The following is a 25,485-nucleotide window of genomic DNA, read 5'->3' as shown; positions in this document are numbered from 1 at the left end:
AGAGGCCCAAGGAAGGGGCCTGAGACCTGATGCTTTGAAGAAGGTACGACTGGAGGTGGGGCTGGAGGCCATGGCTTGGGTACCACCGCCTGCATTCACCCTTCGAAACCTAAACTCTGTCAGTTACCAGTTGTAGTAACTTTGTGCCTCAGTTTATCCATCTGGAAAACGGGGTGATAATGGCATCTACCCCATGAGGCAGAGGGACAGGGCAGGACAGATTAATGCAGCCCAGGTGCTCAGAAACTGGTTGTCCCCCAGCAGGGGCCAACAAATGTTAGTCCTTATTATTCCCAATTTGATGTGACCTGAAGCTACTGTCTCCATTTGGCTAAGACGAGCTGAGAGATTTGTGTGTGGTTAGCCGACCTTTTATTTGATCTTTTGGTGATCCTTGTTTGAGATAGGATCTCATTTTGAATCCTAGGTTAGACTCCTAATTCACTATGTAGCTCAGGCTGGCCTTGGACTCAAAGCAGTCCTCCCCATCATTCTTCTAAGTGCTGGGACTACAAGGATGCAACCCCAATTCCAGCAAATGCCAGACTCCTTTGTCCCCCATGCTGAGAGAAGCCAATAGCTGAGGTTCAACTGAAGCCCTGACTGAAGCCCAATTCCTTTTGTAGGAATTGAGTAAGGACTAAGGTCACGAGAGGCACATTTCTATGTGTTTGGCCCATGGTTAATGCCCAGAGAAGGTAGCCCTTTGAAGAAAAAGGGAGGCGTACCCAGTTGGGGTGCACTCACCTTTAATCCCAGTGCTCGTTTGGGGAGGCAGAGCCAGGCGAATCTCTATGAGTAACAGGCCAGCCAGGGCTACATAGTGAGAACCTGACTCTCAAAGAATACATCATAAAACAACTTTTGGAAGGAGTGGGGGACTAGAGAAATGGTCTCGTAGAGGACCCAAGTTCTCAGAACCTACATGGGGCAGGTCAATAATCCAGTTTCAGGGGATCCAAAACTTCTGGCCTCTGCAGTCACCTGCACACAGATACCCTCATCCCGTGCACATAATTAAAAATAAAAGTAATCCTTAAAGAAATGTACTACATTTGCTAATTTTCTGTGAGGGGTGGGTGCATGCTACGGCATGCTCGTGGGGTCAGAGGAAAACATGCACTGGTCGTCACCTACCAGGATGTAGTGAACTCGGTCTTGGTAAGAGGTGCCACGACCTCCCTGCGCCACCAGAGAAGTCAAACCCAAGACACCGTACAACCTCCGTATAAGTGTGACCCTGCATAGTAGGCAGTGTTGTTGAGAGAAATGAGGGTTGACTAATCCCCCGAAGGAAACTCTTCCTTTTCTTAGCCGTGCTCCGAGCCCTCCTTTCATTGGCTTTGTATGGACTCCTGGTCTGAGCGTACTCATTCTCCAAGGGCTTTAGACTAGGCTAGCCTTTGGAGCCCACACCAGGCCTACAGCCCTGCGTCTGTCTCTGTCCAGCTTGCTAGAAGCTGCCTTAGACCCTTCATTCTCAATTGTTTCCTCAGAAGGCCTAAGGTACCTTGGGTCCCAGGCCCCCACTGGCCCCTACCCACGGGGCAGAGGGCACTGGGAAAGGGCCTGTTTCATAGCTGATTGTTTTAGTTTGAGACACAGATTCAACTGCAGTGACTCAGGAGTGCTCTGTCTTTTGTGAATTTCCCACTGCAGTGGGCCACCCGTCATCTTAAGAGTAGGTCTGGTGTCACTGGACGCCAAGTTCTTTTGCCTCCCTAGCTTTTGAGATGGTGTCTGAGGCCATCTACTGATTCTCCCAGAGTTAGAAGGGTGGGTCATCCTAGCAGCAGAAGCTTAACAAAGCCACAAGAGTGCACACAGCCAGGAGGATGGCTCTCTGGCTGCATTTTGTCTCGCCTGGCATTTTGTGGTAAGGATTTCACCATAAAGATTTCATGGTAAGGGAAGCTCCAGGGAGGAGCAAGAGGGCAAACTTTACCTCCCGAGGGGTTCTAGTCCCAGAGGTGCTGGGGCATAAGTGAGCATTTCTTCCAAGGGCCGGTTCAGATACTTCTAGCCCACCTGACTGCAGGCTCACAGCTGGGGACTTGAAGGGTCTGGCTGGTACCAGGAACTGAAAAAGCAGAGGAACTCAAAGAACCTTACACGCTCACTCATCTGACAAGCAAATGGTAGGAAACTTGGCAAAGGAGCAATGCATCTTGGGATCTGGACACAGGATGAGGATATATGTCCAGGTGATCTGGCCTAGGGTTCAGGCCATCCTGTGGGTTTGCAAAGGCATAAGGAACCTAGTGTTCTTATGATACAGGAGACGCTGGCCCCTGACGGTACCGGGTGCCTCTTAGGGGACAAGCAGGGCATTATATAGTGGCACTGGGGACAGGGAAAGGGTTTAGGGGAGGGAGAAGTAGAGAAAACGAGGTGGCAGAGACAGGGTTTGGCCCATTACTGATATTTGAATATCAATTAAATCCTGTATAAAGGTTGTAGGTGCACAGCCCTTCTGGGAATGAAGAGCCCATGGAAGGAACTAGAAGGTGTGGAGCCCATGAACAAGGGGCAGCTCTCCAGTAGGTGTCCCAGGGAGAAATATGCACAGCTCAGGCCAAGAAAGGGCAGAGTGTTACGCAAAAGCTTGGGCATCTTGAGAAGGGGGAGTGAGCGTGGGCTCCTCCAGGCTGTACCTCCAACCCCTGCCTTGTGAGAATGAGGGAGACGTGCCTATCTCATGGCCGACCTCCGTGGCTCTCTATGAGCCTCTAAGACCCTGTCCTCTCTACTCTTCACCCACGATTCTGCTGTAGGGCTGGGCACGTGGCATGTGCTGTGTTAAGATTGCTACTCGGTTTCCTTATTTATACGTATTTTACCAGACTACCGCTATATCCCTGGACCTGTGCTGGCCATTCACACACACACACACACACACACACACACACACACACACACACACACACACACACACACACACACATTTAAAAACAGAGAAGTCCTCACCACTCAGCCCCACGTGGTAGAGCTTCATCCCTCTGATGTGCCCTGGCTAAGGAGGAATCTCACAGCCACTCTCACTGAGGCTCTGCTCTGGCCTTCCCCTGCTGCCTCTGTACCTGCCAAAATAGGCCCAAGACCAGGCACAAGTATCCTCGGCCCCTCCCTCAGCTGTCACCGCCACTCAAGCGCCTGTTTGAGGTCAGGTGACCCAGAACTTGCCTTAAGTGGCTGAGGTCATAGGCACCAATAATTATCTTGTGTGTGTGTGGTTAAACTATTCAGTGTTTTTCACTTTACGTCGTTACACTTCCAGAACTCTTAGGGGAGTCAGAGCGTCATAGTCCCTCAGCTATGAACCCAACAGGACTGGCTATTGACTTCCTTTTAAAAAATAATACCCTTCCCTCCCTTGTTTTTGAGTGAGATAGGGTCAAGTCTTAACGTTTCTATTGCTATGATAAAACACCATGATCGAAAGCAACTTGGGGAGCAAAGGGTTTGTTTTAGCTTACAATTCGCAGGTAACAAGTCCCATCGCTGAGGAGGGCAGGGCAGGAATTCAAGCAGGATGGGAACCTCAGAGCGGGAACTGAAGCAGAGACCATGGAGAAACACTGCTGACACTACCTGCAATTGACTGCTACCCCCTCCTCCTGCCCCCATTACCAACTAATTAAAATGTCCCTCGGATGTGCCCAGAGGCCGGTCTTAGGAAGGCACTTTCTCAACTACAGTTTCTTCTACTCAGATAACTCAAGTAAATAAAACAAAACCAACCAGGATCGGTCTGACAGAGCCTCTGCTAATCTAAACTTGCTGAGTACTGAGGATGACCTTTGAACTCTTAACCTTCTTGCCTTTGACTCCCAAGGGCTGGGATTAAAGGGATGTACCACCGTACCTGGGCTTTAACTTTTAATTTTGAAATAATTACATATTCATGAAACATTGCAAGATACCAGCCACCACGCTCCCTCTCTGGCAGGTCCACCACTGACTGCAGAGTGGGTGACTTTGTCCCCATTGTAAGGAGGGTCAGGCCAGCCATTTGCCACTCCCTGAAAGTTCTCACCAAATTACGGATGCCCATGTTTTATTCTTTCCGGTTTTATTTTAAAGTTACGTGCATAAGCATGTCTGGGTATCAGCCTGTGCATGTGCACGCAGTACCTCCCTCCAGAGGCCCAAACCCGCCATCAGATTCCCCTGGAACTAGAGTGAGAGGCAGTTGTGAGAGGCCCAGCATGGGTGCTGGGAACTGAACTCAGGTTCCCACACCCACAGGAGTAGTATGTGCCCTGAGCACTATCTCAACCCTGGAACATCTGAAATAACCAGATCACGCTATCAAAAGCAGAAAATGGCCGTCGGCACCTTCGATGACCTAGACCGTTGCCCCAAGTGCCTGATTTTTGTATTAAGCATATGGAAATGCAAATGAGCCCATTGGCCGGTGAGAACGTGAGGACCATTGCTGTGAGAAGTTACTCTACAGCTGAGCGTTCTCCATTCCTGTTTCCAGCAAAGAGCTGTGGGTACAACTTGGTTTTCGTGAAGGAACTGTCTTGAAGCCTCCTGAACATTCCTTAGGGTAAATGCCACCAATGGGCTGCCCTCAATGGGTTTTTTGAGACAGGGTCCCTCTATGTAGTCCCGATTGTCCCAGAATTCACTGTGTAGACCAACCTGGCTCCGAACTCACAGAGATCCTCCTGCATCTGCCTCCCCAGCGATGGGAATTAAAGGCATGTGCTGCATGTTTTATTTAAAAGACGCATGCGAGCCAGGCGGTCACAGTGCACGCCTTTAATCAGAGTGCTTGGGAGGCAGAAGCAGGTAGATGGAGTTCAAGGCCAGCCTGGTCTACATAGTGAGTCCCAGGACAGCCAGGGCTACACTGAGAAACCCTGCCTTGAAAAAACAAAACAAACAAACAAGAAGAAGTATGTGATAAATTATGTTACAAAATGAAGTCCCTCTAGAAGACATTTCTTTAATTGAGATGGTGCTTGCATGTTAGTTAACCCGGCACTTCTGGGGCGAAGGCAGAGGATAGATAGTTCAAGGGTAGCATGAGCTACTTGGTGAGTTCAAGGCCAGCGTGAATCGTGTATTGGATACTGCCACTACTACTATAATTATTTCTATTTCTTCTTCTTCTTCTTCTTCTTCTTCTTCTTCTTCTTCGTCTTCTTCTTCTTCTTCTTCTTCTTCCTTCTCTTCTTCTTCTTCTTCTTCTTCTCTTTCTTCTTCTTCTTCTTCCTTCTTCTCCTTCTTCTCCTTCTTCTCCTTCTTCTCTATTATTATTATTATTATTATTATTATTATTAGAATCTGTGGCCTCTGGGTTGCTGAAAACTGAACAGACCTGGAGCTGGGAGACTGACAGTCACCTTGACCTCAGGCTTTAGGGATAGGAACAGCACTGTAAAGAACTGTGAATGGATCAAAGTGTGGTGTTGCAAGCCTGTCTCAGCACTTGTGAGGCAGAGGCAAGGGGATCAAGAGTTCAAGGCCAACCTGGGCTATGAAGTGAGATCAAGACCAGCCTGGGCTACATGTGACATGGTCTCAAAAAAAAAATACAAACAAACAAACAAACAAACCCACATGGGATATCTGATTGCACCATATTTGTGAGCCAGTTTATCTTACTGATTTCATGGCTAGCCATATAAAATATAACATTCCTGAGTCAGAGACATCAGACTTTATTACAGCCCAACGTGAGTGGCAGGGGCATATTTACATCTATTCTCACTCCCTCCACATTCCTGTGAGGTGACAGATAAGTCTGGGGACATCACCTGCACATGCCATGAGTTGCAATGTGGAAAGGAAGCCTAGACATCAGGGAGTCCTTTATTATTTTTAAGATTTACTTATTTCATGTATGTGAGTACACTGTCACTGTCCTCAGACACACCAGAAGAGGGCATCAGATTCCATAACAGATGGTTGTGAGCCACCATGTGGTTGCTGGGAATTGAACTCAGGACCTCTGGAAGAGCAGTCAGTGCTCTTAACCACTGAGCCACCTCTCTCCAGCCCTCATTTTTCTATTACAGGCAAGAAACAAACCTGTTTTTCACACAGGCTACTATCTCTGGAAAGATAATCCAAAACAAAGAGTCTGCTGCCTGTTTAGAAGACCTCCACCCGTGGCAGTACCAGAGAGCTAGGGACAGTAGTTTCCCTAGTCTCCCGTGTGTATATGGGCCTGCTTGGAGGGGCGGGCAGAAATGCTTCTTGGGTACTCAGCCGATCAAGGTTGAGTCAGCAGCCTCTGGGTGCAGCCTACTGTTTACATGGAACCCTCTGCCTTGTTTTAAAAGACTATTGTGGAAAATCCATCTCCTGTTGCCCATCCTGGGATTGGAGTCTATTTCCTGTATATCCTGAGTTGCTGGCCCAAGGAGCCTCCCTGGGAGGAAATGGTCATTGCAGAGTGGAGCTGAGTGTGTATAGCTACTGATGCAAAAAGCAAACAACTGTGACCAGGACCCAGGGACCTCAGAAGCCAGGCGCTGGAGCAGAAAGAGCTGTACTTAGTCTGCCAAGGGGATGTTAAGGTCACCTTCTACTTAGGAGCTGTCTGCCTCTGTGCCGGGCTCACCTTACCTCTGGCGTCTCAGAAAGCCCTGTGGTCCTCAGAACTGAGTTGGCCCCGCCCAGGGCCCCTTGTACCTCCTGGTAAATGAGGTATGCAGCTATAAGATGACTTGGGCCACAAAGTGACCCCAAAACTGTAATGGAGGTAGGGACTGCCACCCTGAAGGCTGCATGCTGACCTCTTTGGCTCACAGGATGATATTTTTAGACAGCAGGTATGCTTGCTTCTTTTGTACTGGCTGGACAGTTTACATACTGGTTCCTCAATGAAGATGCAGTTTGGAGCCACAGCACAAGACTGCGCTGGGTCAACTAGAGACACTGGCTTTCCTCTCCCTTACCCCGGAGCCCTGTGCAACAGATCCGGTGTTTGTTCAGCACCAAAGGAAGCAGGGGGGAAGGGACAGGTTTTAGCTAGCCTGAGGAGAGCTGACCATCTTGCTCAGCTCTAGGTGTTTCCCTTGATCTCCACCAGGCACCAACCTAAGAAGCCTTTACCCCAGAGGATCTGGAAACAAGGGCAAGCAATGACTGGGCTCTAGCAGGGATGCAACATCTGAGGGTGAGGGCCTCGGAAGTTCCCGGAGCCTGCTGGGAACCACAAATGGCAGGGCAAGACAAACGTATGTGGTGAGATGAGGACAGTGTCTTCCGGGTACACTGGGTTCTAGAAGCCATCAGTTACAGGCTGAATCACTCACCTCCATCCTTCTGGGGAGCGCCGGCTGGGTCTCCTCTTAAAATCACAGTTCCCACTCTATAATCTGGGGCCAGCGGCTCCAAAGGCCGGCAGTGAGCACGCTGCTCTGAGCTCGCACGTAAGAGCTGTGTTCATCATTCCTTTCCTGCCACATTATTTATCAAGCACCTACTGTGTGCCGGGACCAGCTATAGGCACTTGGATAGCTGAGAACAATATGCCAGGCTACTGTTGATAGGAAGTTTATCTTTCAATGGGGGTGTGGGGAGTGGTTCAGAAATCAAACAAATGAGCAATTTCCAGCACTGACAAGAACAAGAAAGAAAAAGAACTGTAAGTGAGGTGGCCCAGGACGTCTGAGTTTTGTTGGCCAAGAAAGACCTCTGCAGAGGTCACATCTGAATTGAGCCAAGCATGGGCAGGTCAGGGTCCAGGGACACCAGGCTGGGAGGACAGCCAGGACAGTGGCCCGAGGGGGACTAAGGATTATGTATGAATATCAACATGAACCAGTGGAGAAGGGGCCAGGCCAGCTGACCACATAGAGTTGGGCAGATTGAGGTGGGGCCCCTGAAGAGAGGCACCAGCTCCATAGGAGTGTATGAATGGTGACAGCCCTCCCTGTCAAGGCAATGTGACTGGCCCCAGAGGCTTCCAGCCCCAATTTCCCAGGTCTCTGCAAGCTGCAGTTTCACAAGGAATTTTCTGCTCTTGAAAGTGAATGTGAAAAGGGCCTCAAGCCCTGTCCCTACCGCATCTCCACTTTCAGGGCCAGGAAAAACTAGCCACTTTGTCAGAATTTTCCTTTTCCTTTGTCCCTTGCTTAGAGATCCGTCCCACAGGGAGCCAGCCTCCGGATCACCTGCCCCAGGTCTGCGGTCCTGGGCTGTCTCCAAGGACTCTTCCCAGCAACCTTTGGTTGAAGCAGATGCCCACACTTCTGCAGCCTCAGGCAGCCTGGGTCATTTGACATGCAGGACATGTGCTCTGGCCTGGAAGCCGTCCTGGGTTGTAGCCCAGTCCTACTCTGGTCTGTGGCACAGTAATTAAGCTAGGCCACAGCCACCAGCTGTCCCCTTGCTTGTCGACAGAACCCTCCAAAGTGATGGGTGTGACAACAGGCCTCTGTGACACCCATGACCTTCCCCACCCATTCACCCTGGAAATAAATAATTTCCTTTTGGAAGCCCAGCGTTCTTTTACAAGGTCAAATCTTTTTACTCTGTGCTTAGAGATAACGTACCGTTGTCCCTGGGAGTGATGGTGTCCTTGGCAAACTCATGTTCAAGCAAAGTTACTCAGCCCAGGTTTGATGGTGTCAAAAAGGCCAGAGGGGAAACTAAGGCAGGAGAAGGAAGCTCGGCTTCATGGGGTCTGTGAGAGCAGAAATGGGCTTAGTGGGGCCACACAGGGTACAAGGTAGGGAAGAAGGCTGATGACCTCCACCGGGTTGAGCAGAGCAAGTTCTCAGAGGTCATGCTAAGGGCTGGGGCTTTATCCCTTCATGCTGAGGTGTTTTAGGCTGAGAGATTTCTATCTTGAAAGGCTCCTTCAGCCTGGCCTTTGGAAAGACGGGAGGTGACTAGGCAGGCAAGGGGTGAAGGCGGCTCGGTAGAAGCCAAGGGAAGAAGACAGTTCTCAGGTGTATATTACAGGGAGGAAGAGTTGAGGGGCTGCGGACTGCAGATGGGGGTCAGGGAGGAGTCAAGAATGATGAGATCTGTCAGGGTCAGCCCTGGTCAAACTACAAACCAGCATCTTACAATGGCCCCATTTCAGACCTACCCTGTTTTCACCGTAAAAGGGGAAGAAGGTGGCTTCCTCCCCTCTCCCTTCTGGTAGCCACTGCCTTTGGAACATCTGAAAGGTGCTTTGTGAAGATACAGTTCGGTTGGTAGCGTTCTCCCCCGGCACACACACAGCCCTGGGTTTGATCCCCTGAGCTGGGTGGTACATGCCCGTAGTCCCAGCACTCAGGAGGCAGAGGCCGAAAGATTGAAACTCAACTACAAAGCAAGTATGACGCTAGCATGGGTCACCCCGACTGGACCCAGGCCCAAAGGCGGGGTCCCAGCCTTGCCTCTCCTCTGGCAGGGCCTGAGTTGGCTCTTAGGGCCCCACCCTACCTTATAAAGTGACTCCCCATTCATCCCTGACTGCCTGGCGTCAAGCAGTGTAATCATCAGACCCTGGAAACTCCCCCCAAACCCCAGCACTGACATCCACTGAAAAGGCTGTCAGGCTGCCTGGTCTCCAAACCACAGATCTGACCGAGGGGGTTGGCATGGCTTGAAAAAGGACTCTGTTCACCGGAATGTACCTCCGGAAGACAGGGAGGCGTCGGGGAGAGGCTGGGCCAGGCTGTGATGCCTGGTTTATCTCGACCGTCACAGGCTGAGTAGCCCCTAAGGAGAAAGTCCATTCTGTTTCCCTCTGGGACAAACCACAAGGCACCAGGTTTCAGCTTAGTGAGAAAGACCTCAGAAGGACTTTGGGCTCCCATCTGCCCTGGGATTCCTCCTCAATGCTACTACTGGTCTAAGTATAAAACACCACTTTGGGGTGGTGGTGGGGGAGGATGAGTGGAAATGGATAGGCAGTCCAAGGTAATTCAGCACCGGGAGCCTTAACGTCCACGCACTTGGGGTTCAAATCTCATCCCAGCCTCTTCCTAGCTTTGTGACCCCAAGCAAGTTCCCCCCAGCATCTGCACCTTCAGGGTGGTCCAGCATCAATGAGGCACAGTGAACACCCACAATGCCATGATGAGTGTGGTTATGACCTGCTCTCTGGGCCAGTGTCAATGCAACCTTCTGGAACCTTCTCCAGGTATGGGGGTTCTTCTGAGGTACAGACTCAGGCAACTGAACATTTGCTGCTCAAAACATGGTCAACTTCTTGGACGTTGTCCGGGAGCTCATTAGACATGCAGCCTCCACCCCAGACCTGCTGAATCAGGACTGTATTTTACCAAGAGCTCGATAAGGGAGGAGAAACACTTAAGGCCCTCGGAGACTCTGGGTGGGCCGCCTGCATTCTCTTTAAGACACTCTTGTTGTCTCGCTGTGTCCAGTCCGATTGTATATTATAAACTACTCATGAACAAAGGCAGATTTATCACTGAGTCAAATGCAGGTGCACGGGGAATCAGGGCCTCAAGTTCAACTTGAAGAGGACTATGGCTTGGCCTGTGGTCCTCGCACATCCCAGAGATGCTTACCTGCATAGAGGATCTACATCCCGGGAGAAGGGATCATGTAACAGCATAGCCACTGTTCATCCTTCCTAAGCAGGAGGATGCCGGGGGTCCTGTCCCTCTCTCATCAGCTGGGAGTCAGGATTCTCTCCCTCCCACCCAAGGCAGGGGGAAATATGGAGCCTGGGATATTGGGAAAATTTTTGTTTTAGAAGCTTCTCCTACTCAGCACACGAGAGCTTGAGGCTGGAAATTTAAAGCATTAGGCCAGTGTGAGCATTATATTCCCATCTTCAGACCTTGACTCCCCCTTCCCCTTAAAAAATGTGCCTCTGTGGGGTGGGAGTTGGTGGGGGGGGACAGGTACCCAAGCGGCCAGGCCCTCTGAGGGGACATGTAGAAGTGAGAACGGTTTTAGGCTTCCTACCATGTGGATCACAAGGACTATTTGGCCTGAAGACAAGGGCGTCTACCCACTGAGCCATCTTGCCAGTCAGTGGCATGGTGTGAGGCTGACTCAGATCTAAGCATTCACTCTTATACTGGGGAAAGGGAAGGAAGGAGGCTGTTATGGGCGTCATGGGCAGTAACACTAAGGTGAGAATTTCAAAGGAATCTCTTTTGCTCTAATATGGGCATGCGAGTGAATATTTGTAATTGCAAGACTCTGTCTCAAACGATCCACCACCACCACCATCGCAAACCAGAACTTTAAAATAATGGAGTCCAGGAAGACATTTAAGACCAGGAAGTAGCCTGCAGCGTGGTGGCCTGGTCACACTTCTGACCTTGCACTGTGGTGGTCCAGATTGGGAATGGCTTCAGTGGACCTAACAGATGGTGGGACGTTCGTGCTTACTGGACAAGTTCACTCTCGCAAGATAGAGCGTAGCTGTTGTTCAGAGCATGTGCCCGGGGGACCAGAGGTAACTTTTTTATTGAATTGACTAAATGGGAAAAGTTGTAGCGCTTTTGAGAAGCTGTGGGTATGGATTAAAGTGTGTGTGTGTGTGTGTGTGTGTGTGTGTGTGTGACAATTGTAAATTTGAGAAAAATAATGCTAAAGGGTTATAGTTACTACTTAATAAGTGTATATTTCCCCCAATATCATCCAACTGAATGATAATAAATTTACAGATAAAGGCTAGGAAGGTTCGGAAGTGCGTGTGGCTACCTGGCTAGTGAGGGGCAGGGCTGGCTTCGAACCTAGACCTTCCCCCTTCCGTGCCCTGTTAACTGTAGCTGCTCCCCTCACCCCTCAAGAAAAACCTTAGAGAAGGAAGGGTAGGTGCCCATTGTCACCAGTGCAAAAGTGAAGGCTAGAGTCCTGGCCGCGTGTGTCGAGTAAGACAACTGAGGTTATCGGCTGAGGTTGGGTGTAAAGTGAGGGGATATTCCTTACGGGAGGGCTTTTTTTTATTTCTGTAAACCTTCTTTCAAGTTTTATGCTGTGTTTTTAGAAATATAGAAATTAGAGAACGATTAGAGACTTCTTTTTCAGTAGACTCACATACCTACAGTTGAAATTGTGTCTGATTACATTTTTAAAGTTTTATTTGCCACCTAGTGGCGGAGCCTCGAATTGCAGGTATAGTGCCCCACAGGAAATACTTAACTTTTTGTAGGAAATTATATAACACCACAACCGCTGTTTCTAAACCACAGTTTCATACAGATTAAAAATGGGGGTAAAAGAAACCCTCTTGGGGGCTTATGAGATGGCTCAGAGTTTAAGAGCACTGACTGATCTTCCAGAGGACCCGGATTCAATTCCCAGCACCCACATGGCAGCTCAAAGCTGACACCCTTATGCAGATATCCATGCAGGCAAAACACTCATGCACATGAAATAAAAATAAACTATTTAAAAGAAAAACCCTTTGATTTTCTGTCTGATGGTAAGTCCCCCAAATTTCCATTTGGGACACAAAATAGAATCTTGGGAAATATTCAATTCTTGTTTTTACTTGTTCATTCTTAAATCCCGAAGGGAGAAGGCTTCTGGGCCTGTTTTTCTGTCTGAAGGCACATCCGTCAACCCCAACATAGTCCCTGTGCTTCGTAGAGTCCCATTCATTCAGACCTCACATAGGGAGTCTCAGGCCTAGACCCTGTGTCTGTGAAATACAAGGGTTGACCTGTTAGTGTATGATTTTTCTCTAAAAGTCATGAAGACCAAAGGAATAAGTGCCCAGTGATGGAATATTATGCAAAAGGGAAAACAAGTCAGGGAGACAGGGGTCTTTTAGCCCCGCCTCAAATCCAACTGTACTGGCAGTATGTGGCTGCCACTGTATAAGGCTGGCTTTGTGTCCCTCTTACCCCCCGTCCCCACTTACTCCCATTTCCTGTGAAAGGTGCAGAAAGCCCCCTTGTCTCCAGTGTTTTCCTGCCAAGGGCTCCTACTGAAAGACTGCACACACAGCCAAGGCTCTGGCCTTGACCTTTGCCCCTGACTTATTCTGACAAAGAGTTCCTCTCTTCCCTCCTAAGGTTTCTTGGGCCACGCAGCTAAGGCTAGCAAGAACTGAATGAAAATATAAATAGAAATGTAATGTATGAGCAATGGCGTTTCCAAAGTATCTGGAGACATGAACGTCGGACAAGCAGCAGGCAGCCACAAACCATGCAGGCATGGTGGCGAGCGTAGGCTGTCCAGTCAGTTCAGGGTCTGCAGGGTGCTTCCAACATGTGAACGTTGGTGACGTCTGGTGAAACCCTTGCTCTCTCTCAGTGTTCTAGAACACCCACCTTGTCTGCTGTCTTGGCGCCCATCAGCCACGTGACTAGGCATGCACGGCGAAGTTAAGCCACACCGCCTGGGCCCAGATCTGTCGGGAACTGATCAGGCGTGTGACTCGGGGACATCCAGAAGCTGCCTCTGAGATCTAGTCTCTTCAGCTTTGGTCAGGAGAACTTTAGAAGCTCAGGTTTGTAGATAGATAGCAGGAACCAAGCCTTACTTCTTCCTGTAAAGTGAGAGGGAATCTGGGGCCAATCACCAGGGCAGATGAGTTTCTTGGCTCTCCGGAACAATGTCCTTGGTTGTAGCTCTCATTGCTGGGTGAGAGTTGAGATAGGATTTAGACACAGGGAAGAAGGCCAAGTTGGAGACCCTGGGCAGTGTAACCTCTAACTGCTCCAACCTGCCCTCTCACTGGCTTCGTGAGGTTGGTCAGGTCATTTTATAAGCTCAGCTTTGACCTAAGGACGTGAGGGCTGGCGTGGGATGGCTCCTGGGCTCTCTTAATTTTTACCGCCATGATCCATGGGGCCACTGTTGACAATGCCAAGACCCAAACTGAGCTCATGTAGTGTTAGCCTGGCCCGATCTCAGGCTTCAGATAGGAGGAAGAACTCAGGAGGAACCTTGTCCTGTTCGGTGAAGACTGTGATTCCACAGCAGGCATGGTGCTGCGTGCTTAGTAATCCCAGAACTCGGGAGACTGAGGCCGGCTTGGAGCTAAATAATAATAATAATGACAATAATAATAATAGTAATAAAGAAAAAAGGTTTTAATGTGTTGAGACAATAGCTCAGTAGTATGTGCCTTTTTAGCATGAGCGTGAAGCTCTGAGTTCAGTCTGCAATATAAAAACAAACAAACAAACAAACAAACAAACAAACAAACAGACAGTGGTCCTTGGTCTTAAAGGTCCAGGAGTTCGGGTGTTTTCCCTCTGTGGCCCCCTTGGTCAAGCTGTTATCCACTCAGTTTGTTCTTACACACTCGTGACCCACACCCTGGGGTGTTATCTCAGCACCCCCTTCCTCAACATAAACCTACCCCACTCTTCAGCCACCCTGGATTACTTCAGCTTCACAGATGAGCCTGGTCACTCTCATCACTGGACTTTTTGCTTGGGTTCTCGCCTCTCCCTGGAACCTCTTTCCTAGTTTGTTCCTAGCTCTCTCCCATATGACACCACTGCAGTTAATCTCACACACACACACACACACACACACACACACCACTGCAGCTTATCACACACACACCACTGCAGTTAATCACACACACACACACACACACACACACCCCACTGCAGCTAATCACACACACACACACCACTGCAGCTAATCACACACACACACACACACTGCGCTAATCACACACACACCACTGCAGCTTATCACACACACACACCACTGCAGCTAATCACACACACACATACACACACCCCACTGCAGCTAATCACACACACACACACACCACTGCAGCTTATCACTCACACACACACACCACTGCAGCAAACACACACACACACACACCCCACCGCAGCTAATCACACACACACACACACACACCACTGCAGCCAATCACACACACACACCACTGCAGCTAATCACACACACACACACACACCAGCTAATCACACACACACACACACACACACACACACCACTGCAGCATCACACACACACACCACTGCACCACTGCAATCACACACACACACACACACACACCACTGCAGCTTATCACACACACACACACACACACACACCTGAACCTCATCACACACACACACACACACACACACCACTGCAGCTTATCACTCACACACACACACACCCACTGCAGCTTAACACACACACACCACTGCAGCTAATCACACACACACACACACCACTGCAGCTTATCACTCACACACACATACACACACACACACCACTGCAGCTTACACACACACACACACACACCCACTGCAGCCAATCACACACACACACACATTACACACACCCCACTGCAGCTAATCACACACACACACACACACACACACACACACACACACACACCACACACACCTAATCACACACACACACACACCACTGCAGGTTATCACACACACACACACACACACACCACTGCAGCACCAATCACACACACACACACACACAACTGCAGCTTATCACACACACACACACACACCTGCAACTAATCACACACACACACACACCACTGCAGCTTATCATCACACACACACACACCATGCACACACACACACACCACTGCAGCTTATCACACACACATACACACTTGGCACTGAAGCTAACTCTCTCTCTCTCTCTCCTCTCTCTCTCTCTCTCTCTCTCTCTCTCTCTCTCTCTCTCTCTCTCTCTCTCTCTCTCTGTCTCTCTCTCTGTGTCTCTTTCTCTCTCTCTCTCTCTTTCTCTCTCTCACACACACACACACACACACACACACACACACACACACACACACACACACACACACACACACACACACACACACTCACACACACACCACTGTCTTCTGTGAGGTAAAAGCTGTGTCTTTCACATTTTCACATCCCAGTCCCCAGTGCAGGGCTGGCCAGGCAGAATCACAGCCCCGGTTCAGGAGAAAGAATAGCTGTGAGCAAAGAACTAAAAGTGCAGGCAGCCTCAGTGGGGAGGTGGGCAGGCTTCAGATCCCAGGCCCTCTGACCTGCAGCAGGCCTTCCCCTCAGCCTCGGACCCTCAATGTGCCCATCTGTAAAATGGGCGTCACTACAGTACCTTGCACCTGCACTGTAGGTTATATGAGGCTCCAATGACAATCAATAGAAAACACGGTGCTCAACACCTAGCCCAGACCGCGTGTCTGGCTGTCCTCTCCCTGTCCGTCCTTGTAGAAGGGGTGAATTCTGTAGGCTTGGAAGTTGCTGACTGTCTGGGGTTGGTATTGCCAGCTGAGCCAGACCCCAGAGAAGTAGGCCTTGAGGTGATGCTCTGTCCCAGCAGAGCCAAGCAAACTCCCCTCTGGCTGGCCGGGCCTAACTGCGGTCCTGAGGTTTCCTTGCAGAAGGGAATTCAGACAGAATCTCCCAATCTGAGCAAGGTTTGCAGTGCCCAGCTACAGAAGGTGGGCCATTCTGTTGTGGCCCTTGAAACCTGGTGCCTGGCCCACACACTGTAGGCCATGCCACAAAGAGAGGCAGCCAGGAAGCTCTGGCCAGTATCCCTCCACCCCCTTCCGGAGGACAGCTCCCCACAGGGGTGGGGTTGAGGCAGCAGAGCTGAATGGGGCCCTTTATCCCCAGCTCCCACTGGAAGGCCCACCACACCCACCACACCCAGGCCCAGGAGGAGCCAAGGAGGGACATGTGGCCTCAGCACCAGGCTCTCTGGCCCCACTGTGTCTGGGTCCTGGAAGATGAGTCTAGCCCTTGCCTCAGAGATGGCAGCCCCAGTATGTAAGGAAAGAGTATGTGTGTGCATACATGAGTGTGTACATGAGAGAGATGCTCAGAGCAGGACTGTGTGGACAAACACTCATTAGTGTGTTGTCTGCATTCAGTACAAGTGAGTTTGCTGCTGCACGAAAGGCCTTATATTGAACCCTAAGGACATGTCTGTTAGCATTGAGCTTGTAATCTGTTCTGTGGCGATACTACAAAGAGTGGACAATCTGAGCATGCCCAGAAGTGGTGCACTCTGGGAGCGAATTGACTTCTGCAAGGTTTACTCCGACCTACACACACACACATACACACACACACACACACACACACACACACACAGACAGAGACAGACAGAGACAGACAGAGAGACACACAGAGAGACACACACAGAGAGACACACATAGACAGACAGACAGACAGACAGACAGACAGAGATGGCGGTGGATGAGAGATGACCTGAGTTTGATTCCTGAGACCCATGTGGTCTGGCTTCTGAGTATCTCCTGGTTTCCCCTGACCTCTGCCTGTGTGCATGTGCAATGTCTGTGTGTGTGTGTGTGTGTGTGTGTGTGTGTGTGTGTGTGTCTGCATGTGTGCAAGCACATGTGGGTTTTACATGCACATATCTCTACAGACACCTACATACACATAATTTTTTTAAAAAAATTTCTTTTTTCAAGACAGGGTTTTGTAGTCTTGGATGTCCTGGAACTCACACTGTAGTCTAGACTGGCCTCAGACTCACAGAGATCCATCTGCTTGCCTCTGCCTCCCGAGTTCAGGACTAAAGTCAGAGCCAGCACACCTGGAAATTTAAAAAATGTGTAAATCTTCTCTACTTCAAAGTCATTGCAAGGATATCCTTGCAACCCCTAGCCCCAATAAAGCCTTAGCTCGTCACCCTTGGCCTCTGTCCGGCCCCCAACCCCATGGAGGATCCATCTCAAGAGTCTGTAGAGCTTAGGTTCCAACAGACTGCTGAGGTCCAGCAAGGAGGCGTCTGCTACAGAGTCACGTAGCTGCCTGAGTCGGGCATAACGGGAACCCAGGACTCCTGCTTGAGGTTCCAGCTCCTCAGCCCGGGCCTGGGTTTCAGGAAGAGGACCCTCCACTTAGTGCCCAGATAATGTGGGTGCTCAGTTTCTTTCTCCATCTTTCTAATGCCTCCCGGGAATGAGTCAAGACCTGCTGAGCTGGGTCTATTTCAGGTCAGAGCATAGTCTGCCCTGTGGTCCTTATCGTATTTCTGGGCAGCTTCCCGTGGCTTTGAAGAGAGGCAGCAGCCAAGTCTGCCATGAAGGAGCTGCAGGACATTTACAAGCATCCTTTAATGCCCTGTGGTCTCTGCTTCCCTAATGGGGATTTCCCTCCCCCTCCTTTCCTCTTTCCCTTTAATATGGTTCCTGGTTTGGCTTTCCCACTGTGGTTTGGATTCCTCATGAAGAAGTCAAAACCATGGAATCCCTTCCAGGCCTCCCCTCCCTCGTCCCTGTGGGCTGACTAGGCCAAAGCACAGTATAGAAAAGCGTTGCTCAAGAGAGCTACCCATGTAGGGTTCCTAGAGGCTAACTGTGAGCCGCCCTGCACTGGAGCAGCTGACCCCCGATCCTTGTGGTGGGGCTGGGGCATCACCCATGGCTTGGCATGATGGCCGTCCTTCCAGCAGCCAGTGGGACCTGTGCTCCAGAGCCAGGAGAGCTTTGATCAGGTAGAGCCTTCTCTTCCCCTCACCTCACCCTTCTCTAAGTCTCTATGCTTCCTAGAGGCCTGAAATACTACACAGTTCCTTTATCTGTTACTAGTTCATCTCTAAACCTACAAGACAAGGCTCTGTCAGAGGTGCAGTTGGCTTTGAAGTTGATGAAGGCTGGAAGGGGACCGCAGAAGAGTTCCACATCTCCTTCCCTCCCTCTCTTCTATCCTCTCATAGGATGAGAAAGGGTAGGGGTGCCTCATTTGGAAGATGAGGCCTCTCTAGGCTGCTGCTGGTTTCTTCCATTTCTCCTATGGTCCTTTAGGGACCTGCTGGGCACCTCTAGACATCTGGTATCATAGAGTCTGGCTGACTCTGATGGGAAGCCCAGAACTCCAGCCCAGGGACACCCATCATTTTATCAGTCCTGAGAGTGGTCTCTTTGTACCAAACATCAGCTTAATGACAAAGGCCACTTGACACAGTGTCCCCACAGCCACATACATATGCCCCTGTGACATATGAGCAATAAAGTGACAGGCAACCAAAAAGGAGAGGAGAGAGACCAAGAGGCAGGGACACTGAGGACATTTACCCCCATGAGGAATAGAGTCACCAGTATCTTAACCAATCACCATTCTGCTACTCTTCAAGGGAATCCCATGGTGGAGTTCTACTCTGCAGGTGGGCAGACACTTAACTTGAGAGAGCATGGAGGAGCTTGGGGCAGATGCTCGGGTGGGGATGGGGCAGTGCGTAAGCCAGCAGGTACTTGCTGTAGGACAGGCCATGCTAGGTGCATCCTGGCGGCAGACTGGGGAATGAGGTCACACACGCTGGATGTTCTGGTGATCCTGTCTCACCTATGCATGGCTGGTGTCCTATCCTGCAGTGACAGGGGAAGTCAGAGGCCACTGTAGCCTCTCCTTGCAGTACCCAAGGTCTCCTACCTTCTGCTCTGCGTTGTGGAACAGCAGGGCTCCACGTGAAAGAACCCTTCTACCCAGAAGCGGCAGAATGGACGCCCTTGGACACAGCTCTCGGTGACAGGAGAGGTTTGGTGTGTGATCACCTCAGCTAAGCAAGCTTCAGATGGGAGACCCTAGAGGAGGCACACTATGAGTCAGCTCCGCAGGGACTCAACAGGACCAGGCTCTGGCCGTCCCCAGAGAGCCTGGCCCGCACATTCTCCCTCCCACCTTTGCCTTATTTTTCTTTTCCGGTGATGCTTACCGTGCTATCTTTTCTCATAAGCGACTTGCATGTTCCTGAGGCTGCTGTGGGGTGAGCAGCCTCGACTAAGGCAATGGCTTCAATTAGTCTTCTACTTGAACCCCCGACAGAAAACACAGCTGAAAAACCCAAGGATAGCCCCGGACTCAGAAAAAGCCACATCCAGTTGCGGAAGTAGCAAAGGAACCCGCCCCTCACCAGTGGTCTCTTGGCTGGCTGTCGCTCCAGAGGCATTTCCCTGGGAAGCTTTTTCCTTCTTCTCAAGCAGTAATAAAGTTGGCCACTGGGGGCGCCAGGCTTTCATCGAGCCAAGTTAGCATTGTGGGAAAGAGAAGGCTCTGGGTTGAACCTCATTGGCTCAGATTGGGTCCTGCCCAGGATTGAGCCGATCACTGCGCCTCTGGTTGGTTAGGCTGTGTCATGTGCTTACCTGTTGCGGGTGGGGTAGTTGGGGAGTGTGGGGGTGGGGGAATGGTGGATATGGTTAGCCTTATTGGCACTACAAGGGCTAACATGGAGGATGCCTTCTCCAAAGGACAGCAGATAGGTATTACAGCTCTGAGTGTGCCTTGCTGGGTACCTTGGTATGTCAGCTATGCATTAACACACATATGCAGAATGAGGCAGGTGCCCTAGGAATGGTTAACGCGTTGTGGAGATTCTAGGAAGAGGATGATAATTTCAAACTATGTAATCCTCTAGCAAGGCTTCTGAAGGAGGGATGGACAATGTCCCTAAAGACGTGATATCCACTGGACCCAGAAGTGTCAGTGCATAAGGCTCAATAATAGAGCATTTGCCTAGTATACGTGAGATCTTGGGGTTCAGTCCCCAGCATGGAGATTCTGGGATAGAACTAGCTACATCGACTAGACTGGAAAAGAACCACGTATTGATGTACTCATGACTGTGAATGCGCCCATGTGTTGATGTCTTTGTGATGACCGAACACACTGAATTCTTCATCATGACTGAGCAAGACCTGAGGGACCAGGGCTTCCTGTAAGTCTTGCCTATACCTGTTTGTGGGATGTCCCAGCCTGAATGGCTGCAGGCTTTGTGTTCAGAGAGGCCAGCGGACAGTCTGACTGGACCAGCCGTAATCTCTAGCTGCTTGTCTCACCCTGGAAATAGCTACCCACCTAAGCTAAGAATAGGAATCGCTTGGCGGCTGGCAGAAAGGAATGCTGATCTCTCAAGGCGGGACTGGAAGACAAAACATAGCATATGGGTTGGGCCTCATATTTACTTGTGAGGTAACTAGAAAGCCACGCCCTAACATTGGGTATTGATCTTGCCACAGACCCAGACAAGGTGAGTTGATTAGGTTGTTCATAGAAGCCCAAAATGGCAGCCTCCAGGGAGAGGCCCTGGGCCCTCAGCCTTGGGCGCCTCCTACCCCCCAGGAGAGGTGACAGCTTTTCTCTTGCTTTGTTGGCGGGGGCTGAGGTGGTGCATGTGGGGACCAGTTAAAACAGGAGTGATCTCCCTGGCAGCTTTAGCCAGAATTGCTGCTCACAAGGCTTTCTCTTCCAGGCAAGATCCTCTTCCGGAGAAGCCACATCCGGGACGTGGCTGTGAAAAGGCTGAAGCCCATCAATGAGTACTGCAGGGTAAGGCTGGGGCTGGGGCAAGGGAGGAGTGGAGCTCTGGTCTGGGGCCTCTTCCACCTGTGAAGGAAGATGTCTGAACAAAACCTACCGGCGGCCTGGTGTTTCCTGGCTGAGGGTGGGCAGTGTGGAGTGACTGCCACTCAGGACCAGTCACTCCTGGGGCTAGACCACTGTCTGGGGCAGAGGGCAGAGGGTTCACAGCCAAGGCTCCACCCCCTTCGGAATGCATCCGTGCTTATAAAGTGCTTCTGCTGGCCTGGGAGCCGTGTGTGGAATCGACCCTAGGGGTGGTATTTGCTGGAGGTAGACAGCTTATTTCTTTGATTTTTCTTTTGAGGGTGTCTTGAGTCAGTTCTAAGCACGGTGGCATCTGGAATACACATTTGTTGATTCACACAAGTTCTAATAGATGCCAGTGTTCTCTCTGTCTCTCTGTGTCTCTGTCTCTCTGTCTCTGTCTCTGTCTCTCTCTCTCTGTGTATGTGTGTGTGTGTGTATGTGTTTTGTATATACACAACACCAAAACAGACAATGTCAAAGAGCAGACAGGAACAACAGTATGTTGTAAAGCAGAACTTGTTTGTCTTTCTGCTTGTGTTTTTTGTTTTGCTTGGTTGTGGGGGGCATGGTGCTAATTCTGAACCCAAGGCTTTATTTAATATCCTGTCTTTTATACTGATTATAGTCTGGGACCTTCCGGAAGATAGTCATTAGTGTCGCTGGTGCATGGACATCCAGACTGTTTGGGTTCAAAGCCCTGTCTAGCTTTATGCCTGTTTCCAATGCTCACGGGGAAGAGGGCGGATCTTCCACCGTGGGGGCAGAGTGGACCGAGGTGCTTTGGATTCCCATGTGCTGTGTGGCTCAGAGGAAGCCTTCGGCAGCTGCCTTTTGTTATTATTACAGATCACAGACATTTGTACTAAATAAATAAGTAAAACATTTAGATGTATTTAGAAGGGCACTAGAAGCTGGCTCAGCCGTTAAGCGTGCACGTTGCTCTTGCAGAGGACCTAAGTTTAGTTCCCGGCACCCACATGGCAGCTGACAACCTCCTGTACATCCAGCTCCAGCGCCCTCTTCTGGCCTCCACAGGCACTGCATGCATGTAGTTCACAGACATACAGGCAGGCAAAGTGCCCAAACATAAAAATAAGTAAGTATTATTTAAGAAAAGAGGATGAAAATCAAGTAAAGGACTGGGGTGTCTCTGTGGGAGAGCCCTTGCCTAGTATGTTCAATACCTAAAAAAATAAAATATAAAGTATAAATTAACTAATAAGAATAAACAAAAAGCATTAATAATTTAACTGTTTGTTATCCACGACACCACTGGCTCTGACAGCAGTAGAATGGCTAAGCTGGGTAGCAGTGCCTGTAATCCTGTAGGCAGGAGGGGAGGGGAGGGGAGGGGAGGCATGAGCCTGAGACCAGCCTGAAATAGGTAACGAGACCACGGCTCAGCAAACCAATGGTTAAAGGAACAGTGTCATAGCAGGATGTGTTCAAAGCCCTGGGTCTGCTCCCCACAACCTCTGAGAAGCAAACAAACAAACCTAGAGCCCATTCATACCCACTGTGGAATGTGACTCAAGAATTCCGCGGAAGGGGCTGGCAAGAGAAGGCTCACGCCACCAAGCCTGACAACGTGAATTCCATAACTTCCGTGGCGGAAGGAGAGAACCAGCTTCTGCATGGTGTCCTCCGACCTCCACACGTATGCCATGGCGCATGGATAGCACAGGAGATAGGGGAGGAAGAGACAGCAATATTGAAAGTATTTTAAGTTTACTTTTCTTCTAGATGTACAAGTGTCTTGCCTGAGTATATGTCTGTGCACCGTGTGCCCGTGGAGGCCAGAGAGGGTGTTGGGTCCTCTAGGACAGATGGTTGTGAGCCATGTGGGTGCTGGGAATTGAACCTGGGCCTTCTCTCCAGCCAAGAGCGAAGTGGGGCTGGCTCAGTGGGCAGCGGCATTTGCTGGGTAAGTGTGAGAGGACTTGAGGTTAAGTCCCTAGCATTCATTTACCAAGCCGGATGTGGCCTCTGTGCACCTGTAACCCCCACCCCGCACACACACATACACTGGGGTAAACAGACACAGGAAGATCCATGGGGCTGGGTGCCAGCCTAGCGGGGATGGGGGGTGAGGTGGGGTGGGGCTGGGGGAGCTATGTGAACTCCAGAGTCAGTGAGACTCTAGGGAGTGAGGCAAGGAATGTTAGAAGAGGTCACACACTTGACATCCTTTCCTACATGGGACACAGTCTCTCTGTTTCTGTCTCTGTCTGTCTCTCTCACTCAAGGAGGCTGGGACTGACAACACTTATAGAAAAATGGAAGAGGCCATCCTGGGCTGACTCAAAGAATCTTAGGGAGAGAACAACAACACGTTTTATCTTAAGCATGTTAGGAGAAGAGCTGAGGTCTGGTCCGACAGCCTCACTAGTCGTGTGACCCCAAACAAAAGGGAATGAAAATCACAGCCCTACAGGGGTTGCCTGGGAATGCACATCACTGTTAAGTGACTTCAGAAATGCAGTCCCTGAACTGAGTTCTTCCTGGTGAGGTCCCTTTCTGTGGTGGTTTGAATGGGAATACCCTCCCTCCACACACAACTCCCCCACCCCTCGCACCCAAACCCCATAAGCACATATATTTGTCCCCAGTTGGCGGAACTGTTTGGGAAGGTGTGACCTTGTTGGAGGAGGTGTGTTATTGGGGATGGGCTTTGGGGTTTCAAAAAAGTGCACATCAGTTAGCAAGTGTTCGTTCTCTCTCTCTCTCTTTCTCTTTCTCTCTCCCTCTCTCTCCTCCCTCCCCACCCCTCTCTGCCCTCATAGTTGTTTCTTAAGATGAGGGCCCAGGGCACTGCTCCAGCACCAAGCCTGCCTGCTACCCTGCTCCCAGTGGTGACTCCCTTGGACTATCCTTTGCAATCATGAACGCCAAATTAAATGTTTTCTTTTATAAGTTGCCTTGGTTATAATGTCTTGTCACATCAATTTAAAAGTAACCAAGACATTTTTCTGTTCTAACGTTTTATTGCTAATATTTTATGAGTCATGCTTGGCCACACAGATGTTTAAGTCAGGTCTGCCATAGTGGCACATCCCTAGGACCCAAGAACGTGGGAGGTTCAGGCAAGAGGATCAGGAGTTTAAGGTCACCCTCAACCACATACACCAACCCTACAAATTTTAAAATGAGAACACAGCCCTTAACTGTCATTCCTTAACCTCCGGGAAGATAAGTGTTCTTTCTCCTCCCCATGAAACCAGGTTTGAATTTTGTCCAGATTGGCCTGGGTCACATGTTCTGCCTTATTGTAAACAATGAATGAATGGCCCTAAGCTATATCTCTCTCTTCTTCCGATCAATATCTTTTTTTTTTCCTCTTTAAAGGACAGTCACTATTTCTAAACCGATGGCTTTGGCCAATCTTTTTATTGCTTTCAGAAGTTAAATAAATGAGCAAAGTTAATGGAGGTGGGTGGAGCAGAGGAAGTCTTCCAGCTGTAATTTACTGCCCAGATCAGCCCTACTCCTGAGCTGGGAAGCGGAGGCATCTGTAGCTGACAACTGGTGGGTCAGCAGAGGAGGAAGCCCACAGCAGCTCGCCTCCTGGGAATCGGGCTTTGAACAGGGGAGCTCTCATAATGGGCTCTGTAAGAGGAGGGGGGTTTCCAGACCTGGGAAGCATGGATGGGAGCAGCCCAGAGTGGGGCTGGTGACTAGATCAGGGGTTCACCACCTGAATGTCTTTTCTCGAGCAGGACTTTATGAATGTCAGAGCAAGGACATTCCGGCTGGCCCTTAATCCTGCTGAATTAAGAAAAGTAAGGTCTGCCTGGCATGGCGACATAGCCTTTAATCCTAGCGAGCACTCGGGAGGCAGAGTCATGTGGATCTCTGAATTCAAGCCCAAATCTTTTCTACCTAGTGAGTTCTAGGACAGCCAGTGCTACTACACAGAGGAAACCCCATCTCAAAGAATCAAAGCAAAATAAACAAAAATCCACAAACAAAACAACAAGAGAGAGAGAGAGAGAGAGAGAGAGAGAGAGAGAGATAGTTTTGTATTTGAGTTGTCTGAGAAGCCCCCTGCCCCTGCCCCTTCCAAGGTCAATGAGATATGACAGAGGTTAATGAGATATGCTCTGCCACAGCTTTCCATAGCTGTGCCGTCAAATGATTCGACTGTGACCCCCCCCAGTCACCTCCCACTGCCACCAACCTCATGGCCAGTGACATGTACATTTTGTCCCACAGCTTTGTCTGTTCCTGTCCT

The 25,485-nt window shown here is 50.0% G+C and overlaps 1 protein-coding gene across 3 annotated transcripts in view; it reads left to right on the top strand.

Moving 5' to 3' along the window:
- Sh3pxd2a (SH3 and PX domains 2A) overlaps window positions 1-25,485 on the top strand; it is a 198,869-nt gene that overhangs the window by 70,496 nt on the left and 102,888 nt on the right. For all 3 annotated transcript variants that reach the window (XM_032892159.1, XM_032892160.1, XM_032892158.1), the window contains exon 4: window positions 21,118-21,194. In XM_032892159.1, coding sequence (XP_032748050.1) covers window positions 21,118-21,194 — 77 coding nt within the window. The remainder of the gene's footprint in view (window positions 1-21,117; window positions 21,195-25,485) is intronic.

Source organism: Rattus rattus, chromosome 2, assembly GCF_011064425.1.
Source record: "Rattus rattus isolate New Zealand chromosome 2, Rrattus_CSIRO_v1, whole genome shotgun sequence".
Classification (NCBI taxonomy): Eukaryota; Metazoa; Chordata; class Mammalia; order Rodentia; family Muridae; genus Rattus; species Rattus rattus.
This window is presented reverse-complemented; position numbering and strand designations above follow the sequence as displayed.